The following is an 18492-nucleotide window of genomic DNA, read 5'->3' on the forward strand; positions in this document are numbered from 1 at the left end:
TGTTAAAAGGAAAGCGTGGCATAGGAAACAAGAGGCACCACACACTAATTATTAAACACCGAAGTTGTGATTCTGTATTAGCATCACCAATACAGTCACTGGAAATGTCATTTAGTAGTATCTTTTAGGCACTCTCAGATTTGTATGTAGTGCAATAGTCTGTGACCTTCCTTAAGTAGTATCTCTGTACTTCCCCTCAATTATTACAGCAGAGGAAAAAATATTTTCCCAACAGAAAACAAACCTAAAAACCCCCTAAAAGTCTGAGCCCAACAGGGCTTTCAGCTGATGCACGTCATCCTGCCTGTTTTGTGCGTACTTTGGTACCTCAGAGCTGGGTCTTTCTGATGGTGCAACATTTGGAGGGGGGTGGCAGGTAAAATGCAGGAGCAGCTTTGCTGTAAGATGCTGCTGTCTCGAAATTCAGCAGGCTGCCGGAGAACAGGACAGAGGAAGAAGGGATGAGAGCATCTGACTTTGCAGCTGATACAGGAAGAAGAATGATGGGAGGCACTGGGCACCTACATAGTTACACCGTTACCAGATGTGGAACTAGAGCTAGCAGCACCCTGGGATTCAAAATTGGCAGCTTTGCTGCTGCTGCTGCGATAAAAAAAATGGGTGGTTTTTAAAGGAAAGTTTCAGTGCAGAGACTTCACCTTCAGGAATGGCAAAAATGGAAAAAGAAAGTCTTAATAGCAGCTCGCTCTCAGAAAAGATCTAAGTATTTGGATTTAGCATTATTGCTTTTTGAAAAAAGTCCCAGGGCAAGTCTTTGGTACTGCAAAACACCTGTGAAAATGTGTGCCTGGCCAGAACAGACACTGTGATCTGTGAGCGTTACCCAGGAACACACTATGTGTACGCAGGTGTTCTTGCCTGCATGAAGAGAGTGTAAAAGTGATACCTGTCCTCAAGGCAGAGTAGCAGAAACAACCGCATGAAGAGGGTGATGAAGCAGGGCTGGCGTACACAGAATCCTACCAAAACACCTTATGTGAGGGAAAATGAATCACTTGGGTCACTGCTTCTTATTGAAGAGAAGAACTACTGGCCCGCAAGCTGTGCTTTTAAAAAAACCCAACTGGTACCCTGTGGTTTATCAACAGTATCAGCTCTTGGCTCAGTCCCGAGTGAACAGGTCTGGCTGACTCGACATCCCTGCAGGAGCACGGAAGTGGGAGAAAAAGATCCCTGGCAGTACTGCTTAATTTAAAAAATGAGACAGTCATACAAATGGGGAGGCTTATTAAGAAGAAATACAAAGGAGCAGCTGATAAGGATAAATGCTTGTAGACAGCATTGAGAATATCAAATATTATAAAAAAAAAAAATCTTAGGGAGACAAATGATGATGGTAATACAACAAAAAAAAATGAAGGCATCTATTTTAAGTAAAAGAGTTTGGGGGGGGGACACCATTTGCTTGCCATGAAGCCTTTTTTCCAATTATTTTTTGGGGATTCTAACTGTAGCAGAACAAAACCCAAAAAAAGCAGAAAACCTCCCAGGGAAAGTTAGGAGAAGGGATCAGTTTAGATTAGTGGGAAGAATATCTCAGGACAGGAAATAAATCCGAGAAAATAACCACACCCTCAGAAGCACAGCTCCCTGCCCACCTCCCGCCACCGGGACAGGGGTGGAGAAGCAGAGGGGAGCAGCCTGCACCATCCCAAGACCCAGGCACTGCGAGGAGAGGGCAAATTCAACAGCTCTCCTGGAAAAAATCCCCTCAGCCAGTGTACGGCAAGAGGTCGCGGGGATGCGGCTGGGTCCGTGGCGGCAGCTGGTGGGAGAGCTGGGGTGCCTGGCTCTGGGAGCGCCCGTGGGCTTTGAGGGGGAAGAGGCAGCCCCCCACTTCTGCCTGCCTCTGCTCTCAGCGGGGTCTGAGACCTACCAAGGGCTTCTACACAAAGAGAGCTCGGACAATGCCCCCACCTTTGCAAAAAGCCTTACGTCGGCATTTTTTTCATGTGAATTGCTGTTGTCAGTCTAAATCGCTGCAGGTCTGGGGCTGCAGAGTCACATCCAAACCTTTTTAATTAACTGAAATAATCATGAGAAATAAATGCTGGTAGAGACAAAGAAAATTTCTCCTCAAAGCCTCAGAAACGTGCATTAAAAAAAATATATATGAAAATGGAACTCAAAAAAACTGAGTAAGAGCCTTTCTGCCACCTGGGGAAGAACTTCTGGTTTCCCCCGTTTGCCCCATCACAGTCACTGCTGCAGTGCCCCGGGACCTGCTGCGCTCCCTCCTCCTCCACGCGCTGGACACAGCCCCAGCAGGCAGGACGCTGAGGCACCCACATCTGGGTCCTTCCCTGCCCCCTGCCACAGATTTTTATGACATCCAGAGTTATTTCAGATATGTTTGATTTGCTTGAAATGGACCAAAGCTCAGGAGTCATTAGGTGAAAACACAACCCCCCTCCCCTCCAAAAATCACACTGACCTCACTAATTCCCAAAAGGCAGAGCCAAGGAGCTAAAGATGGAGATGAGAACGACAGGAAGGTGGGTTTTTTTAAATACCTATTGCACTCTGCAAGAGAAATAGGAAAAAAGAAAGATGACTCTCTGGTCACATCAATGCTTATTCCTCTACGTTGCCGCAGCAAAGAAACTGTGTTTAGTAGTCTTGTAATCCTCAGCTTCTGCAAACACAGATACGGTGCTCTTGACCTGCTAGAGGTTTGTATTCGTATTGTAATTGTTTGCACCTAAACATACTAAAACTCTCTCTATATTATTAAAAAGCAGCAAAGGTTTTTCTACCAACTTTAAAGACTTTTTTAAAGTAGACTTCTTTGTGCTTTCTTTAGGTGTGACTGATCCAGATAACCACAAGATCTTCAAGCAAATCTGTGACAATTAAAAATATATATATGCACACTCCCATGAGAGAACTGGAAGAGCTTATTACTTGTTCTTCTTTGACAGTTGCCAAGGGCATTCCCAGGCAGATTTAACTTATTCAGCAGGCTTGTCTGAGACAAACCAATACAGAAAACATAAATGTCCCATTAAATGTTTCAATTAAAATCCCAAGTAAGTTCCCACCGCTAAACGATTTAGTTCAGCCACATCCTTTAAACCTTATATGTCAAGACAGGAGAGGTAAACAGAAACCAAATGACAACTCAGCTGAGGTACATCTTGGCTATTTCCTAGCACACTCCACTGCCAAAACCGGGCACATTCATTGCTGGTATTGATGCATTTCAGAGGTGGAAATGCATTACAGCATCTGAGAAAGGAGATTGTGCTCGTTCGGAAAAATACACCTCAATTCTTGGGGAGCAAACAGAAAGGTACATGAGATCCTGTCCTGGAGATCTAGGAATCCAACAAGCATTGGTGCTAAATTTACTCAGGCGTGAACATCTCTGTCCCAGCTCACGTTTCTGGTGTGGTCTGGGGGAAGTAGCCGACATGCAGGTAGTTAGGACAACTCTTCAGTCTTCACACTCCCTCTTTTCTAAGGCAAGCCACCAAGTGGGAAATTTACTGGATGCCCAGCACAAGGAGTATGGTTTTCCATAAAATGGGTACAAAACGAGCATTGTCAATACCAGCACCTCCACAGATGAGGCCAAAGGGTCTGCACCTCCGGCCAAGGCAGCAGTTCAGCATCGATGGCCAGCGCAGCAGCCGCGGCTTCTTTGCTGAAGATGGATGTCCCCTCCTCAGGAGTAGGGCAAGCCAACACCTGCCCACTCTGTATGTTCCCCCTTCTCCCAAACAGAGAGTAATGATTTATAGGCATTGTTATAAAGCCATTTCCCTACTACAAGACAGACATTCAAGACTTTACATCCCTCTACTAATTAAACACTGGTCGTCTCAGTCTCTCGACAGTGTAACTCTTTTGGAGGACAAAACATCAGAAACAGAAGTATTCCAGAGAAGCAATCATTTGAAAAGAGTTCTTACTGATAAATAAACAATGTGCATCACATTTTTATATATCCCTGATACTTTCAGCTGCAAGTTTCATGGTTTTCCCATTATTTAATAGCTTCACAGAAATTCAGTTAACTCTGTTTGCAATACTCCACTACCCTTAGGTTGAGAAGAAGCCTTTGCCTTGGTGAGGTTTCTGTGCTCCTTTTAAACAGTAAACAGTTAAGCTGCACTTAAAAAATAAAAATGTCGTACAAAAAATAAAATTTTTTCAAATCTTGAAAATAGTGATTGTTCTTCATCTTTTCCATTCAGCTTTCATGTCAAATTGACCACAAAGTTCTTGTCTATAAGCTTCTTCAAAAATTTCTGCTCAGCGTTGATGTTGTGGTATTCATTCTAAAGAGATGAGAGGGAATAATAAAATAAATTCAATTCAAATTATTACCAGAAGCATCACTTTGTTGTTCTTTCCTTTTAATTACCTGTGATACTTGGAAGATGCTAATAGTAGGAAAGCTCTGGGGAAAAGACTTCTTAGCAAAGGCTGTAGCACAGTCTCCCAAGAAAACAAGCGAGTGACTCTATTGCTCAAAACTAGATTAAGTTTTCCATCGGGACACAAACCAAAAAGGATGATCCTTCAGTGGCAATAATGGGCGAGACATGGTCTCACAGAAGTCCTTCTGTTATTAACTCCCCCAACAGCTGCATAACCACATTTAGAGCACAAGCAGTCAGAAAATGACTAATTCTCAAAGCTCACTGCAGGTTCTTGAGAAGCACACATCAGGTATTTGTACATCAGCTTTGGTGGACAGCAGACATTCATAGACACTGTTCTGGTCTTTGGGAAGCTGCGGAGGTAAGTGCTTGAAGACAGCCCATGATACAGAGAATACTCGGTATCACCATGTTAATCCATGATAGCACAGAAGATGGGTTGTTTTTTAAAGTTTCAAGATTTTAGGAAACTTGTGGGTGTCTATTCAACCAGCGATCAACCTTACCCAAGCTTGGCATACATTGCAAAAAAAGCACCTGCAGAGAGGACCCTCAAACTGAAGGTGAGTTCAGCACGAGAGGAAAATGATCTCAGAGCAGCAGGCACCTAGGAGTCCTCAGAGACACCAGAGGCTCCTATGGGCATTGCCCCTATTCTTTCTCTTCACAAAAGGGAGGAGGAGAGAAAACAGTCCCCACGTGCACTGGGCATACACATGGAAGAGAAAACTGTTCCCATTGAGGCAAAGGGCTGAGATGAGGTTGCCTGGAGTACAGAGCAGAGATGTAAAAGGAAGCAGAGGCATGACCATAGCAAAGCAGGAAGGAGGAGATGGCACCCCTGATGTCTGCCAGCCTCCTGCTGCTCCCTCTCCTGGTGAGCTGTGGCTTCCCTCTCCTGGAAGCAATTCCTTCTCTTCTTACCCCCTTCCAAGAGCTGCTTTGCTTTTTCTGCTTTTGATTTCCAAAATTCAGTTCTTTTCCTAACTGCAAGTTTGTAGGTCTTAACTCCTTCCATTTCCCTTTGCTCTTCTTTTCTCTTTTTTAAGTACTTTGGCAACTATGACAAGTTGTGCAAGTGAGTGCCAAGGAAAAGCAGAATGCAAACAGAAACAACACTATTCATGTTCCAACAGCGCTAGCAAATACGCCTCTACGAACAAGGAGCTGAGTAGCCTACAGATAACGCCAGCAAAGCAAACCAGAACATACACATGGACGTATCTCATGCAGACGACGCAGAATGTGGTGTAGCACAAGGGACACAGATACCATTATCTACAGTTTTCAGAAACAAAAGCAGAGATGAAGATATTCAAGCAATGTTAACCCATGAGCAGCTGAACCAGGAGAAGATGGGAGGCCTTTCTGACCTGCAGTCCACACTTCTATCTACACTGAATTGTCCTCCCCAGTTACTAGCTATATTTCTCTCAGCATAAACAAGGGTTTTTCTTACCTGCATCATCTGAGACATCGTGTCATTGCCGTAGTAGTGCAAAGAACTGTTTCTGTCAGTGAAGTCGTACTTGAAGCCTGCCAGGTGAACTTCATGGCATATGTGAAACGCGAGTGTAATGGCAATCAGCCCTGTTGTTGGATGCTTGGGTTTCTGAAATGAAACACAAAGAGCACATATACATAAATAACTGGCAGCTTGACAGGAAGAGCAAACCTAAGAATGAAGACAGCAGAAATCAGGCAGCCTGGCTCTTCTAGAGACGTTTGGTTTTGTCGTTTGACCCACCCATGTCTCATAAGGAGCACGGTACTGCCCGTGGGTTTTGCAAGACCGGCATGTCTGCCATGCTGGCCTTCCCTGGGATTCTCTGCTTTCTAGTGAGGACTGAGCCCGTACTGTAGCCCTTCCCCCTGCATAGGCATCAGGAAGATCTCTGTATCCCCCTGCTCAGCAATCTGCTTTCATGAAACTGGGTCAGGCTTCAATATATTGGAAACCATCTCACCCCATCAAATTTGACTAAATTAGCAGAAGTGTTCAGAAGGTTCTAGATGATGGAGATCCAGACAAACAGAACAACATGACACGCCTCAGATCGTCATAACACCAAGCTAAAAAAGCATGAATGCTACTGCTACATAAATCTGGCTGCATCCGAAATTTTTCAAAGCAGGGAAATTCCAGAAGAACACAGTTTTAGACCTTCTCCCACTATTTCCATTAACAAGCGCCAGGACAAGAGGGAATGGCCTCAAGCTGCGCCAGGGCAGGGTCAGACTGGCTCTTAGGAAGGATTTCTTTGCAGAAGGGGTTGTTGGGCGTTGGAATGGGCTGCCCAGGGCAGGGGGGGAGTCCCCATCCCTGGAGGGGTTGAAGAGTCGGGTTGACCCAGCGCTGAGGGATCTGGTGGAGTTGGGAACGGTCAGTGTGAGGTTCATGGTTGGACTGGAGGAGTTTCAAGGGCTTTTCCAACTCAGATGATTCTGGGATTCATTAGAAGAAAAACTGTAGATAAAATTGCTTACTTCTCCCTACCGTGAGATAGCTCAGGAGTAAATGCAACGTAAAATATCAAGAGCAGGTTTATAAACAGGTTTTAACTGTGCAAAATTAAGAGCACCTAACCAAAAATTAGCATTTCTTTACAAAAGCATAGAACATCTCACTGCAACCATCCGTCCTATCTCGTGATCAAGTACGTGACTGTTTTAGCAGCAGGTGTGGCTAAAATGGTCTGGGGAAGTAAATGAGGTAAGGTTTGTAGAGAGAGGTGAACTCTTTCATTAGACCAACAGATGAAGCTGAGGGGAAAACGTGACCCCAGAAATAGACAAAACTTTCAGCCCTTCTTAGCTAAAATAACAGTTTTCTCAGAGACCAAATGAGCTACACACTTTCAGGAGCTGCAATCAAACCTCAAACTGAGCACAAAATCACATGCTTTTCTGAACTCTTACCCAAGGCTCAGTTCATCTGCCTCTGAAAACAAAGCAGGCAAACCAGTACCGGACAACTCTGTGCAGAGAGAACACAGATGCACTTGATGATACAGAAAAATATTTCTTTGTATTGTGTGATGAAAGAACAAACGCCCAGGAAAAAGTTACTAACATCAGCTCTGTAAGCCTAATTAAAGTGACAGAATTGAACTATCACCTTTTATGTAGAATTTTTTTGAATCTTTATACAACTCTTGGAGTGCTCCAGAAATAGCGTCAACTTAAAATGCACACTATTGCTCAGGGCTCCTGCCAGTCAGCAAAATAACTTTCTGCCCTGGGGGCCCAATATTATAAACTTAGTGGTGACTCTGTTGCAATGTCCATACTAAATAAGACCCCAAAATTATGGCAGGAATGCTACATGTCAGGGTTAGTGCTATTTGGAAATACCAGGAATATCACAGGTTGCAGCTAGCTCTGTTTACCTTTGGCTATCAAAGTTCACCTCAAAAGAATACACTAAAAAAAGCAACGCTACTTTTAAAATGTATTATCGTGCTAGTGCCCCAGCAATATCCAGACATCCTCAGCCTGTAATGACATTTCTCCAGCCAGTCACGTTTAACGGGAATAGGCACAGTCCTGGAGTGACTGTGCAACACTTTCTGACTTCAGTGCTGCTGGGGCAGCACATCTGATTTCACAGTTGTTCCTCCCAGCTCTGCCAACACCATCGCAGCTGCTAACAAAGAAACAGAAATGCTCGCTGGACTGCGCACAACTGCGCACACAGGGAACGTGGGATCGGCTTAGTGGAAAAGGCAGAGACAGCAGGGAAAGCAACACTGGTCTGCAGAGGGGGCTGGAGCACAGGACAGCGAAGGCAGCAGTGGCCCTCCCCAGCGACACACTAAGGGACAGAGGGTCCCAAAGTGGGTCCTGCAAAAGGCCACCCTGTCAATGGGAACCCCCGTGGCACGACCCGCAGCTTCACCCAGCCCCGCCAGAGCGACCACAGGGTGCAGGCTCCCAGGCACAGCCCGCCTCCGGGACCAGAGGGAAAGCGAGGAGAAGCACGCCAGAGCTTGACCATTGCTGCCGCTGGGGACAAGGGGCTGCGAAACCCCTGAGATGGAGCAAGTGGGATGTGGAGGTGGCAAAAAGGGGCTCCAAGACCCAGCTCTGGGCAGGGGTGCCCAGAAAGCAGGAGAGGAGCAGAGAGCATGCACAGGTGAGGCTGCCCCTTGATGAGTGGGTTCAGTTTTGGGCCCCTCACTCCAAAAAGGCCATTGAATGACTCGAGCGTGTCCAGAGAAGGGCAACGGAGCTGGTGCAGGGTCTGGAGCACAGGTCTGATGGGGAGCGGCTGAGGGAACTGGGGGGGTTTAGTCTGGAGAAGAGGAGGCTGAGGGGAGACCTCATGGCCCTCTACAGCTGCCTGAAAGGAGGGTGCAGAGAGGGGGGATGAGTCTCTTGAGCCAAGGACCCAGCGCCAGGACAAGAGGGAATGGCCTCAAGCTGCGCCAGGGCAGGGTCAGACTGGCTCTTAGGAAGGATTTCTTTGCAGAAGGGGTTGTTGGGCGTTGGAATGGGCTGCCCAGGGCAGGGGGGGAGTCCCCATCCCTGGAGGGGTTGAAGAGTCGGGTTGACCCAGCGCTGAGGGATCTGGTGGAGTTGGGAACGGTCAGTGTGAGGTTCATGGTTGGACTGGAGGAGCTTCAAGGGCTTTTCCAACCGAGGTGATTCTGTGATTCTGGACCCAAAGCGACAGAGGGGCCGGTGCCTGTGTACCAGCTCCAGGACACCACGCACATCTCTCTGGCTCACTGACAGCACTGGTCTTACTTTTATTTCCACTGAGAGGGGAGCACAGAAAGAGACAGGAGGCAGTTTTGGAGCCATGGAGGCAACAGATGTTCTGTGGCCCTTTAGGAGGTAGTTTGGAGCCCAACTACTATGCTGCTTACTTCCCACCCTCGGCTGAAGAGCTGAAATGCCACGGAGCACTCGCAAGCACGCAGCCAAACTGGGTATTCCAGTTTGAGAGTTAATAAGGGAAGAAAAAGCCACTAGTAGGCTCAAAAAAGAAAGAAATTATAAAAAGAGAAAATAAAAAAAGCACAAAAACACTCCCCAAAGCAAAAAAAAAAACCCTCAACCCCCTCAATTATTAGAAGGATTAAACCAGAAAAAAGTTGTGGTAGATACTTCACAGTGACAGCCTGCCAAATGTTTCCACACATGTCAGTTGGCTGATCCCCCCGACGAAGCAGCTCTGTGCAACGATGTGTCCCTGGGGACCCGTGTTTGTGCTCAACAGCACATGGTCAGGCCTGGCTGCGCAAGGGAGGTCTCCAGCCTGAAGCCTTACCTTTCATCGGAAACAATCTTCAGTCATAAACTGACAGTTAAAATGTATTTTTATGTCCAAATTGTTGGTTAACTCATTACAATGCTTGGCATCAAACCAGTAAGCACAAGAATGCTGCTAGACATATGTCATTAGCACGGGGCTGGAATATCCTGTACGCTCCCTAGTCCCTACCCGTCCCCAGCAGTGTTAGAATTACTGGGTTGTTGGGGTTTTGGGGGGGTTTGTTTCTTTGGTGTGGGGTTTTTTTTGGTGTTTTGTTTTTGTGGGGGGTTTTTTGGTGGGGTTTTTTGTTAGTTTGTTTTTTCCTTTGTAAGAAGAACTAGAAAACACCCTACATTTAATAATTCAAGACTCCTTAATATTTCTAGAGGCTCTTTGGATCTGCCATGTTCCAATGTCTGGCTGCTTTTCCCAGTTTTGTAAAAGGCATTATGTCTGTCCGCAAAAGTGGTCTCATTTAATATTAATTAGAGAATCCATAAAAAGAGATTTTTGGCACACAAGACTACCCACTCTCTGGATTCCATTTTCCCATCTTTTTTGAGGACCATCTAAATGCAAGCTAATGCAATGTGAACCTACAAGATGTTCTAACACAGACCACTATAATAAAGAGATAATTACCTCTGAGTACACATTTGGTTGTACAAAACTAAAAGGCACAGAAGAAAAAAGCCTACCTCCTTTCTGGGAAACCTTGTTGGGAAGTGAAGCCATTCATAAGCAGTTTTTCTGGTAATGCTGGGATCAAGAATCCTGATTTGACTAGATTTGTATATCATGTTCAGAGCCGGTTTCTTCCAAAAGCCTTTAGCACTCTGTAACAGGCAAGCAAATACACATTTTTAACAGCTATAAAAGAGCTGATTTTGATTTTGTAGCAACTCTAACCAGAGTAAAAATCCAAGGGGAAGAGGCTGAAGAAGATGATTGCTGAACCTCCTAAAGTTCAACAAAAACACGTGTCAAATCGTGCTCCTGCAACAGGACAACCCACTGCAGCAGAGGTTGGGGCTGGCTGGCTGGAAACAGCTTTGTAAAGGTCCCTGATGGACAACACGCACCAGGAGCGTACCCTGGAGGCAGCAAATGCTCTCTGTGTGCTCGGCCACGTTAATAAGAGCAGTAGAGAACAGGTAGACAGAAGTTATTATTCTCAAGTACTTTGTACTGTGCCTTTCTGCAGTCTCACAAATACTGTTTTGGCTCCCCCCTGTGCAAGAGAGAGTGTCAAACTGGAGCAAGCTCAGCAGAAGGCCACTAAAACGGCCGAGGGGCCAGAGAACACAGCAAACAAGAAGGATCTGAGGAGGCTGGGTTGGTTCAGCCCATCTTCAACTATCTGGTAGGGTTTACAAAAAGAGATGCAATCAGACTCTTCTCAGAGGTGCACAGTGAAAGGATGAGGAGAAATTCTTTCCTGTGAGGGTGCTGCAGCACTGACATAGAGGCTGAAGAAATATCCTTGGAAATACTCAAAACTTACCTGGACGATGCCCTGAGAACCTGGTATGGCTTTGAACTTGGCCCTGCTTTCTTTCAGCAAGGTTTTGGACAAAAGACCATCAGGGAGAGGTCCCTTCTAACATTATTTTGCAATTCCACCAAGTGTGAATAAAATAATCTGGGAAATGGCTGGACCATGCATGTCAGAATATGAAACAGTACTAGGAAGAGGATAAAAAGGTATTTCCAAGAGGAAAACTGCTTTAGGGTGAGGAGCTGATTAAATACGTGTGCAAGAAAGAGGACAGAAGCATTTATAGGAAAGGGATATCGAGCAGACTAAGAGATCCAGCGCTTCCCCCCAGCTAAGGACTAAGGTTAAAAGCAAAACAGGTATTTCACGTGAGAGGCATGTGGCAAGCTGAGCCAAAGTGCACAAATAATTAAACTCACTATTTTCTGACCACCTAGTATCTCCCAAAGCCACTTCAAGTCACGTGGTTTGAAGACGATGAGAACAACAGTCGTATTAGGGTCGTAGTGGATTGGATCTGAGAAGATGGATTCCGGGTAAGAAAGGCGGAAAGTTGTCCTCCTCCCAACATCCTCTTCGTACCCTATAACAGGGCCATTATTCATTCTGTAGGGGACAGAGACAGCAGTGACCACCCCACCCTCGTGTCTGTACTGTGTGGTGGCTGGCACACGCAGTAGTCTGTGGGGCAGACGGCGTGTCCGGGTACAGGAGGGTTTGGTGGCCCAGCAGTTACTTATCACATTACCTGGTAGATGAGCAATTATCAGGTGCACTCACCCTCTAATTCAGAGGGATCAAGCACATATGGGAACTTGGCCAAGGTGGTTTAGAATACAATCACACAATTGCTTATCGCGTGCCACTTGAGCAGGTGGCCTTCTGGTTTGGCTCAAACACAGAAACTGGAGAAGACCAAAGAGAATATCTGGCTTGGAGAAGCACCCATCGCTCCGTTCACGCTACCAGATGATCTGAGTCACACAGGAGGCCATTCAAGAATGTTTTAATACGCTTCACTGTCTACAGCATACAGGAACAGGGATATGACTGTGTACCTGATGCTGATACATCTTTATGTTTGCCTTTTTTTGTTTGTTTGGGGTTTTTGGGGGACATTTTTTTCTTTTTTTAAATATTACTTGCACAGCTGCCACTGCTTTGGGATATAACTGATTAATAAGCAGCCAGCAGGCGGGTCAGGTCTCTCTGCTCTGAGGTGTTAGAGGGGCTGTGTTTTAAGTCTCCATCCTGCAGCTTGTGGGTGTGTTGCATATTCTTTGAAGAATTCAGGCAGTCTCTGTACACTCCACTCCTGCCAACATGACTGACTGCTCAGAATGAGAGGCACGCTGCTTAGGAGAAAGTGTTTGCAAAACAAGGTATGCAGACAAGGGAATATTTCAAAGTTTTATCAGAAGTCATCATTAAATACAGAATGCAAACACCACCTCTTTGTTCATTCACAGTGAACAAATATGTACCATATTTCTGAAACAGTTTTGAATTCAAAGTTGTTTTTAAATGTGTGACAACAGTCTACATAAAGATTTCCATTTAAGAAGAGTAAACAGATCTACAGGGAGTCCAAATACTTGAAATGGCTCAAAAATAATCCATGGAGCTTCCTTGCATCATTATACTACAGTGAAAATATGTGCAAGGTGGGGTTTTTTGTAAAGTGCAAAGTTGTCAGGCAAGTAAAGTTTCCTAAGAATGGGGATATTATCTTGATCACTTTCTATAGTTTTAAGTTTATATGAGAAGCTACAACTGAAGAATTGCATGTATTATTTTCAAATGCATGTCAAACTCCAGGCTTTCTATATAACTTATTATTGTAGTGCTTGAAGGCTGAAACACTATTACTAAAACGAGCATGAGGATTGATGGCAAAGTAACAAAAATGAGATTTTGTTCAATATTCAACACAATGTTGAAGAAAACTGAAATGGCAGCCCAGAGGTTTTAGCGAAAGAGGGTTCAGGCACACTATCTGACAGGGTACCTGCAGGCTGAAGGGCTGTTTAATCAGCTACCATCTCAGTTCCTGCAAAGGAGAAACTGATTTATCTTTTACTCAATGTGCAGAAAATTCTGTTACAATTAGCCAATTAGTCCATTTTCAGTTTGCTTGGCATTTGAGCTTTTTTTTCTCCCCTCCTTGCCTGTTCCTCTCTAAGCACTTCCCCCGTTTCTCTACCAGATGCCTTTTCTTCAGACCCCAGCATCCTCTGGTAGGTCAAGGCACCTCAAATTTCCAATACCATCCTCCAGCTGACACTTGGCTGGAGATGGACTTCCCAGCAAGTATGTTATGTTTAATCCACTCCGAGCAATGCCCGTGCCAGCCCAAGGGTAAGACAAGCGTGGTGTGAAGGTAAGAGGCAGGGCTGCCCGGGATGCTGGCTCACAGTGAGGGGCACGTGCAGGGCTCCGGGCTGTCACAGGCTTGGACCCATCCCCACTGGCAGCACCTCACACATATGTATCCGTACCCGAGGCAGACTGACCACCCAGCGATCCTTCTTCCCCTGTATCAATCAGTCTGTGTAATAAAAAACTGACCCATATTTTCCTAAAGTTTTTTAAATTAAGGCTGTGACAGAATAAGTAAAACAGGAAGTTTTATACACTTCCATTTGTATAACTGAACTCCAAAGCTACTGGCTGACAGCAAAACTTTGTTAATTCTTTGTATGTACACAAAATTAAAAGGAGATCCATTTACCTTATTATCACATCATACGAGTCGATCTTCTCCCCTAACGTCTTATTTCGAAGTACTCCTCCATTACCGACCACCACACACCGCCGACAGGCAATGCTGTGGAACAAACAGAACTTTTAATATGCACAACTTCCCTTGCTTCATGTTGTTATTAATGATATATTTGCATTTAGCTGGCTTATTTACTAACTGAGGTCCTGTATCTTTTACGCTCCTTGGCCCCTACAGAGCAATCTCAATCCTCTATCACACACTAAGGCTGCTTTCAAAAAAATGTTGCTGCATTATTTCATGGACCACCAAAGTCAGGAAATTGCTTCTCTCTCACGTAAAACTGGTTTTATACATGTCCTTTTGCTAGTGGTTTGCTGTTTAAGATCATCTAACCAGTTGGTGATACAGGTGCCATAAGATAAATTATCTTCCACAGTGCTTCAAACCTGTCCCAGTCTGGGGCTATACCAACCAGGATAGAGTATGTCTGGGAAAACTAACTCAAATTAAGGTGCTTCTGCAATATTGTAAAACTCCACAACTCTGGAGATCTCCAAATAAGCTAAAGCAGCAAGATTTATGTTCACAATTTACCTTACAGGCCTCTGAACTGTACATGTGAAAAACCTTAGCCCAATGACACATGTGATGGCCTTCAAATTAATATAATCATGTTGATTTTTCTCCCTCTATTTAGAAAGTGTTGTCTAAACATGTTTCAGCATGTGCTGAAGTACCTGCTGTCATGACATAAGAGGAATAAGATTAATTAAAAGATGCATTCTCATATGACTAGATTCAAATTAAACAGCGTTATTAAGTATATAAAACACTGTGAGCTACAAATTAGATCTTATACTACATCCAATCAAAATAGTAATTCCTTTAGAATTTAGAATATATTCAGAGTTTAAAAGCACCCAAAAAAGGTATTCTGGAAACGTTGAACTTATGAAAGTACATTCTAATGGTAAGATTTTCCAAGTTATCTCAGGTTTTCTAAGTGTATCTTTTGCTCTCTACTGTCTTATTTCAGTGAGAGTAAAATATGTGCTTTGCTAAAAAAAAAAAAAAAAAAAAAAGAGGCACAGACAGGCTTACTGGTTTTTTACAAAAGAAATTTTGCCTCTTTAGGGAAGGTTTACATCCAGTGTATGATTGCAAACCCCTTCTTACAGAACAAGCGCATCATTTTTTGTTGTAAAAATGCTTTCTTATTTAGAGTAAAAGTTGTTCAATTTGGTTGCAGCAGGAACAATGGAAAAATAAAAATGTTGGTATTTTCTTCAGACACAAACAGGCTCACAGCTTACTGAGGATGAGCCACCCCCCAACATCCCACTCCCACAGTTCTGCAAATAAGAAAAAGGCTCTATGCCATTTCTTACCATAGGGGACCCCAGGACTGTGTCCCAAAGAATACTATAATCTGTATTAAATGCCCAGTGGGGCACTTTAGGCAGATTAATTAACATCTTTCTCCGCAGACAGTCCAAACTGTTTTTTCAGCTGAGAAGAGTATTATTCAACTTTAATGAAAACAGCCTGTTCCAGCCGAGACTGACCAATGTACAAAGCAGCTCCCTATATTTCCTACAGAATTGTTAATGCAGTTATGCTGCACTGCTGTGAGCTAGGGAAAAGAAATCTGGCCTCAAAGCAATGCTGAGAACCTGAAGCTTACAGAAAATGTGAAATAAGAATAAATGGCAACTGTAAAAAGCACTGTATTTCAAAGAAATGCTGGAATGATGCCTTCTCACCTGCTGCTCTAGGGCCACATCTGCAGAGGGAGTTGCCTTTAAAAATTTTTATACATATATATGAAAAAATAAAAATAGTGGTGCTAAATGCAGCTCTCAGGGTGGGGTGACAAGGAAAAAGCTGGCACACCTTTCTCGAGTGTTTCCTGAGCAGCTTAGTAGAAGCCAACCATTGATAAAAAGATTTCCAGCTAATGCCACAAGTCCATGTGACTCACTACCTTGGAAATCAGAGGGGTGAAAACCTGTTACACCGCCCTGTCCTCAGTATGCCCATGCCCTCTACACCCACAAAACCCTTCCCTCTCTACTCCAGGACTGCTTCAGCCTGTTCATTTTCCAATCAGTTTTTCAATATAGTTTTAAGATACCCTGAGAAAGCAGGCTGATGAACACATGCCTCTGGCAGTTTACAGTGGGAGGAAGGGAGCAGAAGTTACCCTTTTCCTGAATTACACTTCGCTACTTGCAGCTATATCCTGGAGCTCAAAGCAAGATCCTGGGCTCCAGAGAAGCAACAGTGAGGAGAAACGGGAAGGAAAAAGGAAAACTGGACAAAAAATGTGATCAGTAAGTGATGAAGGTAGAATGAGGGAGAGAGGGGAAAAGTGTAGAATTAGTGTATGATTGTATCACGTTTTCCTGTCATTTACAGCATGCCTCTGTAAACCACTGAAAGTTTCAATCATCTCAAACCTCTGAACTGACTGTCACCAAAAGTTATGTGGCCGCAGCTGGGTAACTGAGGTACAAACCTCATCACCACAATGCAAATCCTAAACTGCTACTCACAGTCCAACTCCTGGTGGGACTTCCCGGCTAGGGCACCCATCCATCCCCGACGCTTGGTGGACACCCTGGTTTGGCAGTGACTGACACACCCTGCATGAGCCCATCTTCAGGTCTCAATAAAACCCTAGACAAATTGCTCCTAATCTTGCTGAATATTTTCTTTCATACTCTCTGACTACTTGGTGTGAATTCACAAAAATAATGTCAACACCATTACAAGTGATTTGCATTATTCTGACCATAATAAGCAGCCAAAAAATTACTTTGAGGAGGCGCTGCTTGTTCTGCCCCTTGTAGATGAACTTTAAGCGATTCGTTATTACACACCTTCCAATTTTTGGCAGAGGCTATGATTTAAGAAGCTTCTTCACTATGTCAATCCCTAGCTACTGAAACACCTTCTGGTGTAAAACTTTTTCCTCTCTGCACTGTGCAGGTGTGATGTAGCAGGACACACTCAGGGCAGGGAGGGTAAAATAAAACACGACTTTAGAGCTGAGCAACTGAGGTTCCCGCAGCTACAGAAGCTGGGTAGCTGCTCTCAAGTCTAATCTGAACTTTCTTCCCTCTTACTGATGGATGTGGACCAGATCTTATTCGCGGCTAAGAGCTGACTAATACTACTTGGATGGAAAACAGAATGAAAACTGAAGTTTGATTAAGCTTTTAAACTCCAGTGCCCTTAATAACACGCGTACTCAAAAATAAAGTTATTGTCAGCTGCCTTCAAAATAACCAATAAAGCATCTAACATTGGTATGTGAACTTTAGAAACGGATAAAGTCAACAAGCAGATCAAATACTCCTAATGAATTGTACATTAATACAGTCATAAGTACAGTCAAACAAATTAGAAACCAGCTTTTAATCTCTGTCAAGCTCAGGAAGTCAAAGCGGGCCAACTCAAACAGGAAGTCTGGCACAAGTGTGCTACTTCTGAATTGTCCCCTCCCTGAGCCACCCCCCCAGTATTCAAGTGTCTCCAGCTAGGATCATAGGGCTATGTCCACAGTAGCAGAGTGCACTAACAACGGTAAGCAGGGAGGGAAATGGTTTGTGCTAGAGTTAAAAAACAGAACATAATATCATAGGAAACAGACCTATGAAACGGAGATAAAGAATATGTAGCACAGCTGGACTGTATTCAAAGATATTTAAGTTAAACTGACCTGTACTTACTGTAAATCACAGAAATAAACACATTGATTTTTCAGCAGACAGTCTCTCCCAGATATTTCACTAACCCCACTTCTTAAAAGTTTCCTTTTCCATAATGTTTTCATATTTAAAAAAAAAAAAACAAATACACCAATGGGTGAGTAAACACCCTTTCTCCAACTCAATAAATTGGCAAGAGGAGAAATAAATTCAGATGTCCTTAAACAACATCAGGTGTGCTACAAGTGAAATATAACAGACTGAACTGTCTGGAGGTCCAACTTAGAACCACCAGCACAATGGTGATCAAAGTGAAAAACATGAAGAACTCGGCTATAACAATTGCTATAGGAACGGTTTGAGTGACCAAGGGGTTGCATTTAGATGTTAAGAAATCTACTTTAGAGTCTAAATGGCTCCCAATGCAAATGGCATGGTAACTGATCTCCAACATGTAAATGCAATCCCTTCAGTCACTCAAACCACTGCTCTATTCACACCGTGTACAAGAGCCTCTTAATCTCAAGGCCAGGCATTAGTTTACATATTTTGTCTATATGGTGAAGTGCTAAAAGAAACATTTTCCTAGCCTATAAAAGAAAAATATTGTTAAATGGAAATGTAGCCTTTAAAGGTTAAAAGGCTTGCATCCTCCACATTCCACTGAAATACTGTTTCTCTGGAAAAGGAAAAAGATCATCCCAACCTCATCTCCTTTAACACACACCCCCGTAGTCTGTTGAGGAATGCAAATTATTTCCTTTGAGGTTATTTGGTAAAAGAAGGATGCAGAGGTCACATTTAGTTGATGCAGGATCGTGTAAATGCATCTGTAAGAATTTACTGCTGTTGAGGCTAGAGTCCTGAGAGTGCCTAGTGAGTAATTA

At 43.9% G+C, this 18492-nt stretch overlaps 1 protein-coding gene across 10 annotated transcripts in view; it reads right to left on the minus strand.

Annotated features, from left to right (window-relative positions):
- Nucleotides 1-2688: 2688 nt before the first annotated feature.
- Nucleotides 2689-18492, minus strand: part of ST3GAL6 (ST3 beta-galactoside alpha-2,3-sialyltransferase 6) — a 79808-nt gene continuing 64004 nt past the window's right edge. For all 10 annotated transcript variants that reach the window (XM_074852096.1, XM_074852084.1, XM_074852076.1 and 7 more), the window contains 5 exons: nucleotides 13899-13994; nucleotides 11587-11773; nucleotides 10368-10505; nucleotides 5869-6021; nucleotides 2689-4304 (listed from right to left, as the gene is read on the minus strand). In XM_074852096.1, coding sequence (XP_074708197.1) covers nucleotides 4224-4304; nucleotides 5869-6021; nucleotides 10368-10505; nucleotides 11587-11773; nucleotides 13899-13994 — 655 coding nt within the window. In that variant the 3' untranslated portion in view covers nucleotides 2689-4223. The remainder of the gene's footprint in view (nucleotides 4305-5868; nucleotides 6022-10367; nucleotides 10506-11586; nucleotides 11774-13898; nucleotides 13995-18492) is intronic.

The sequence above is a fragment of the Strix uralensis genome, chromosome 2, assembly GCF_047716275.1.
Source record: "Strix uralensis isolate ZFMK-TIS-50842 chromosome 2, bStrUra1, whole genome shotgun sequence".
Classification (NCBI taxonomy): Eukaryota; Metazoa; Chordata; class Aves; order Strigiformes; family Strigidae; genus Strix; species Strix uralensis.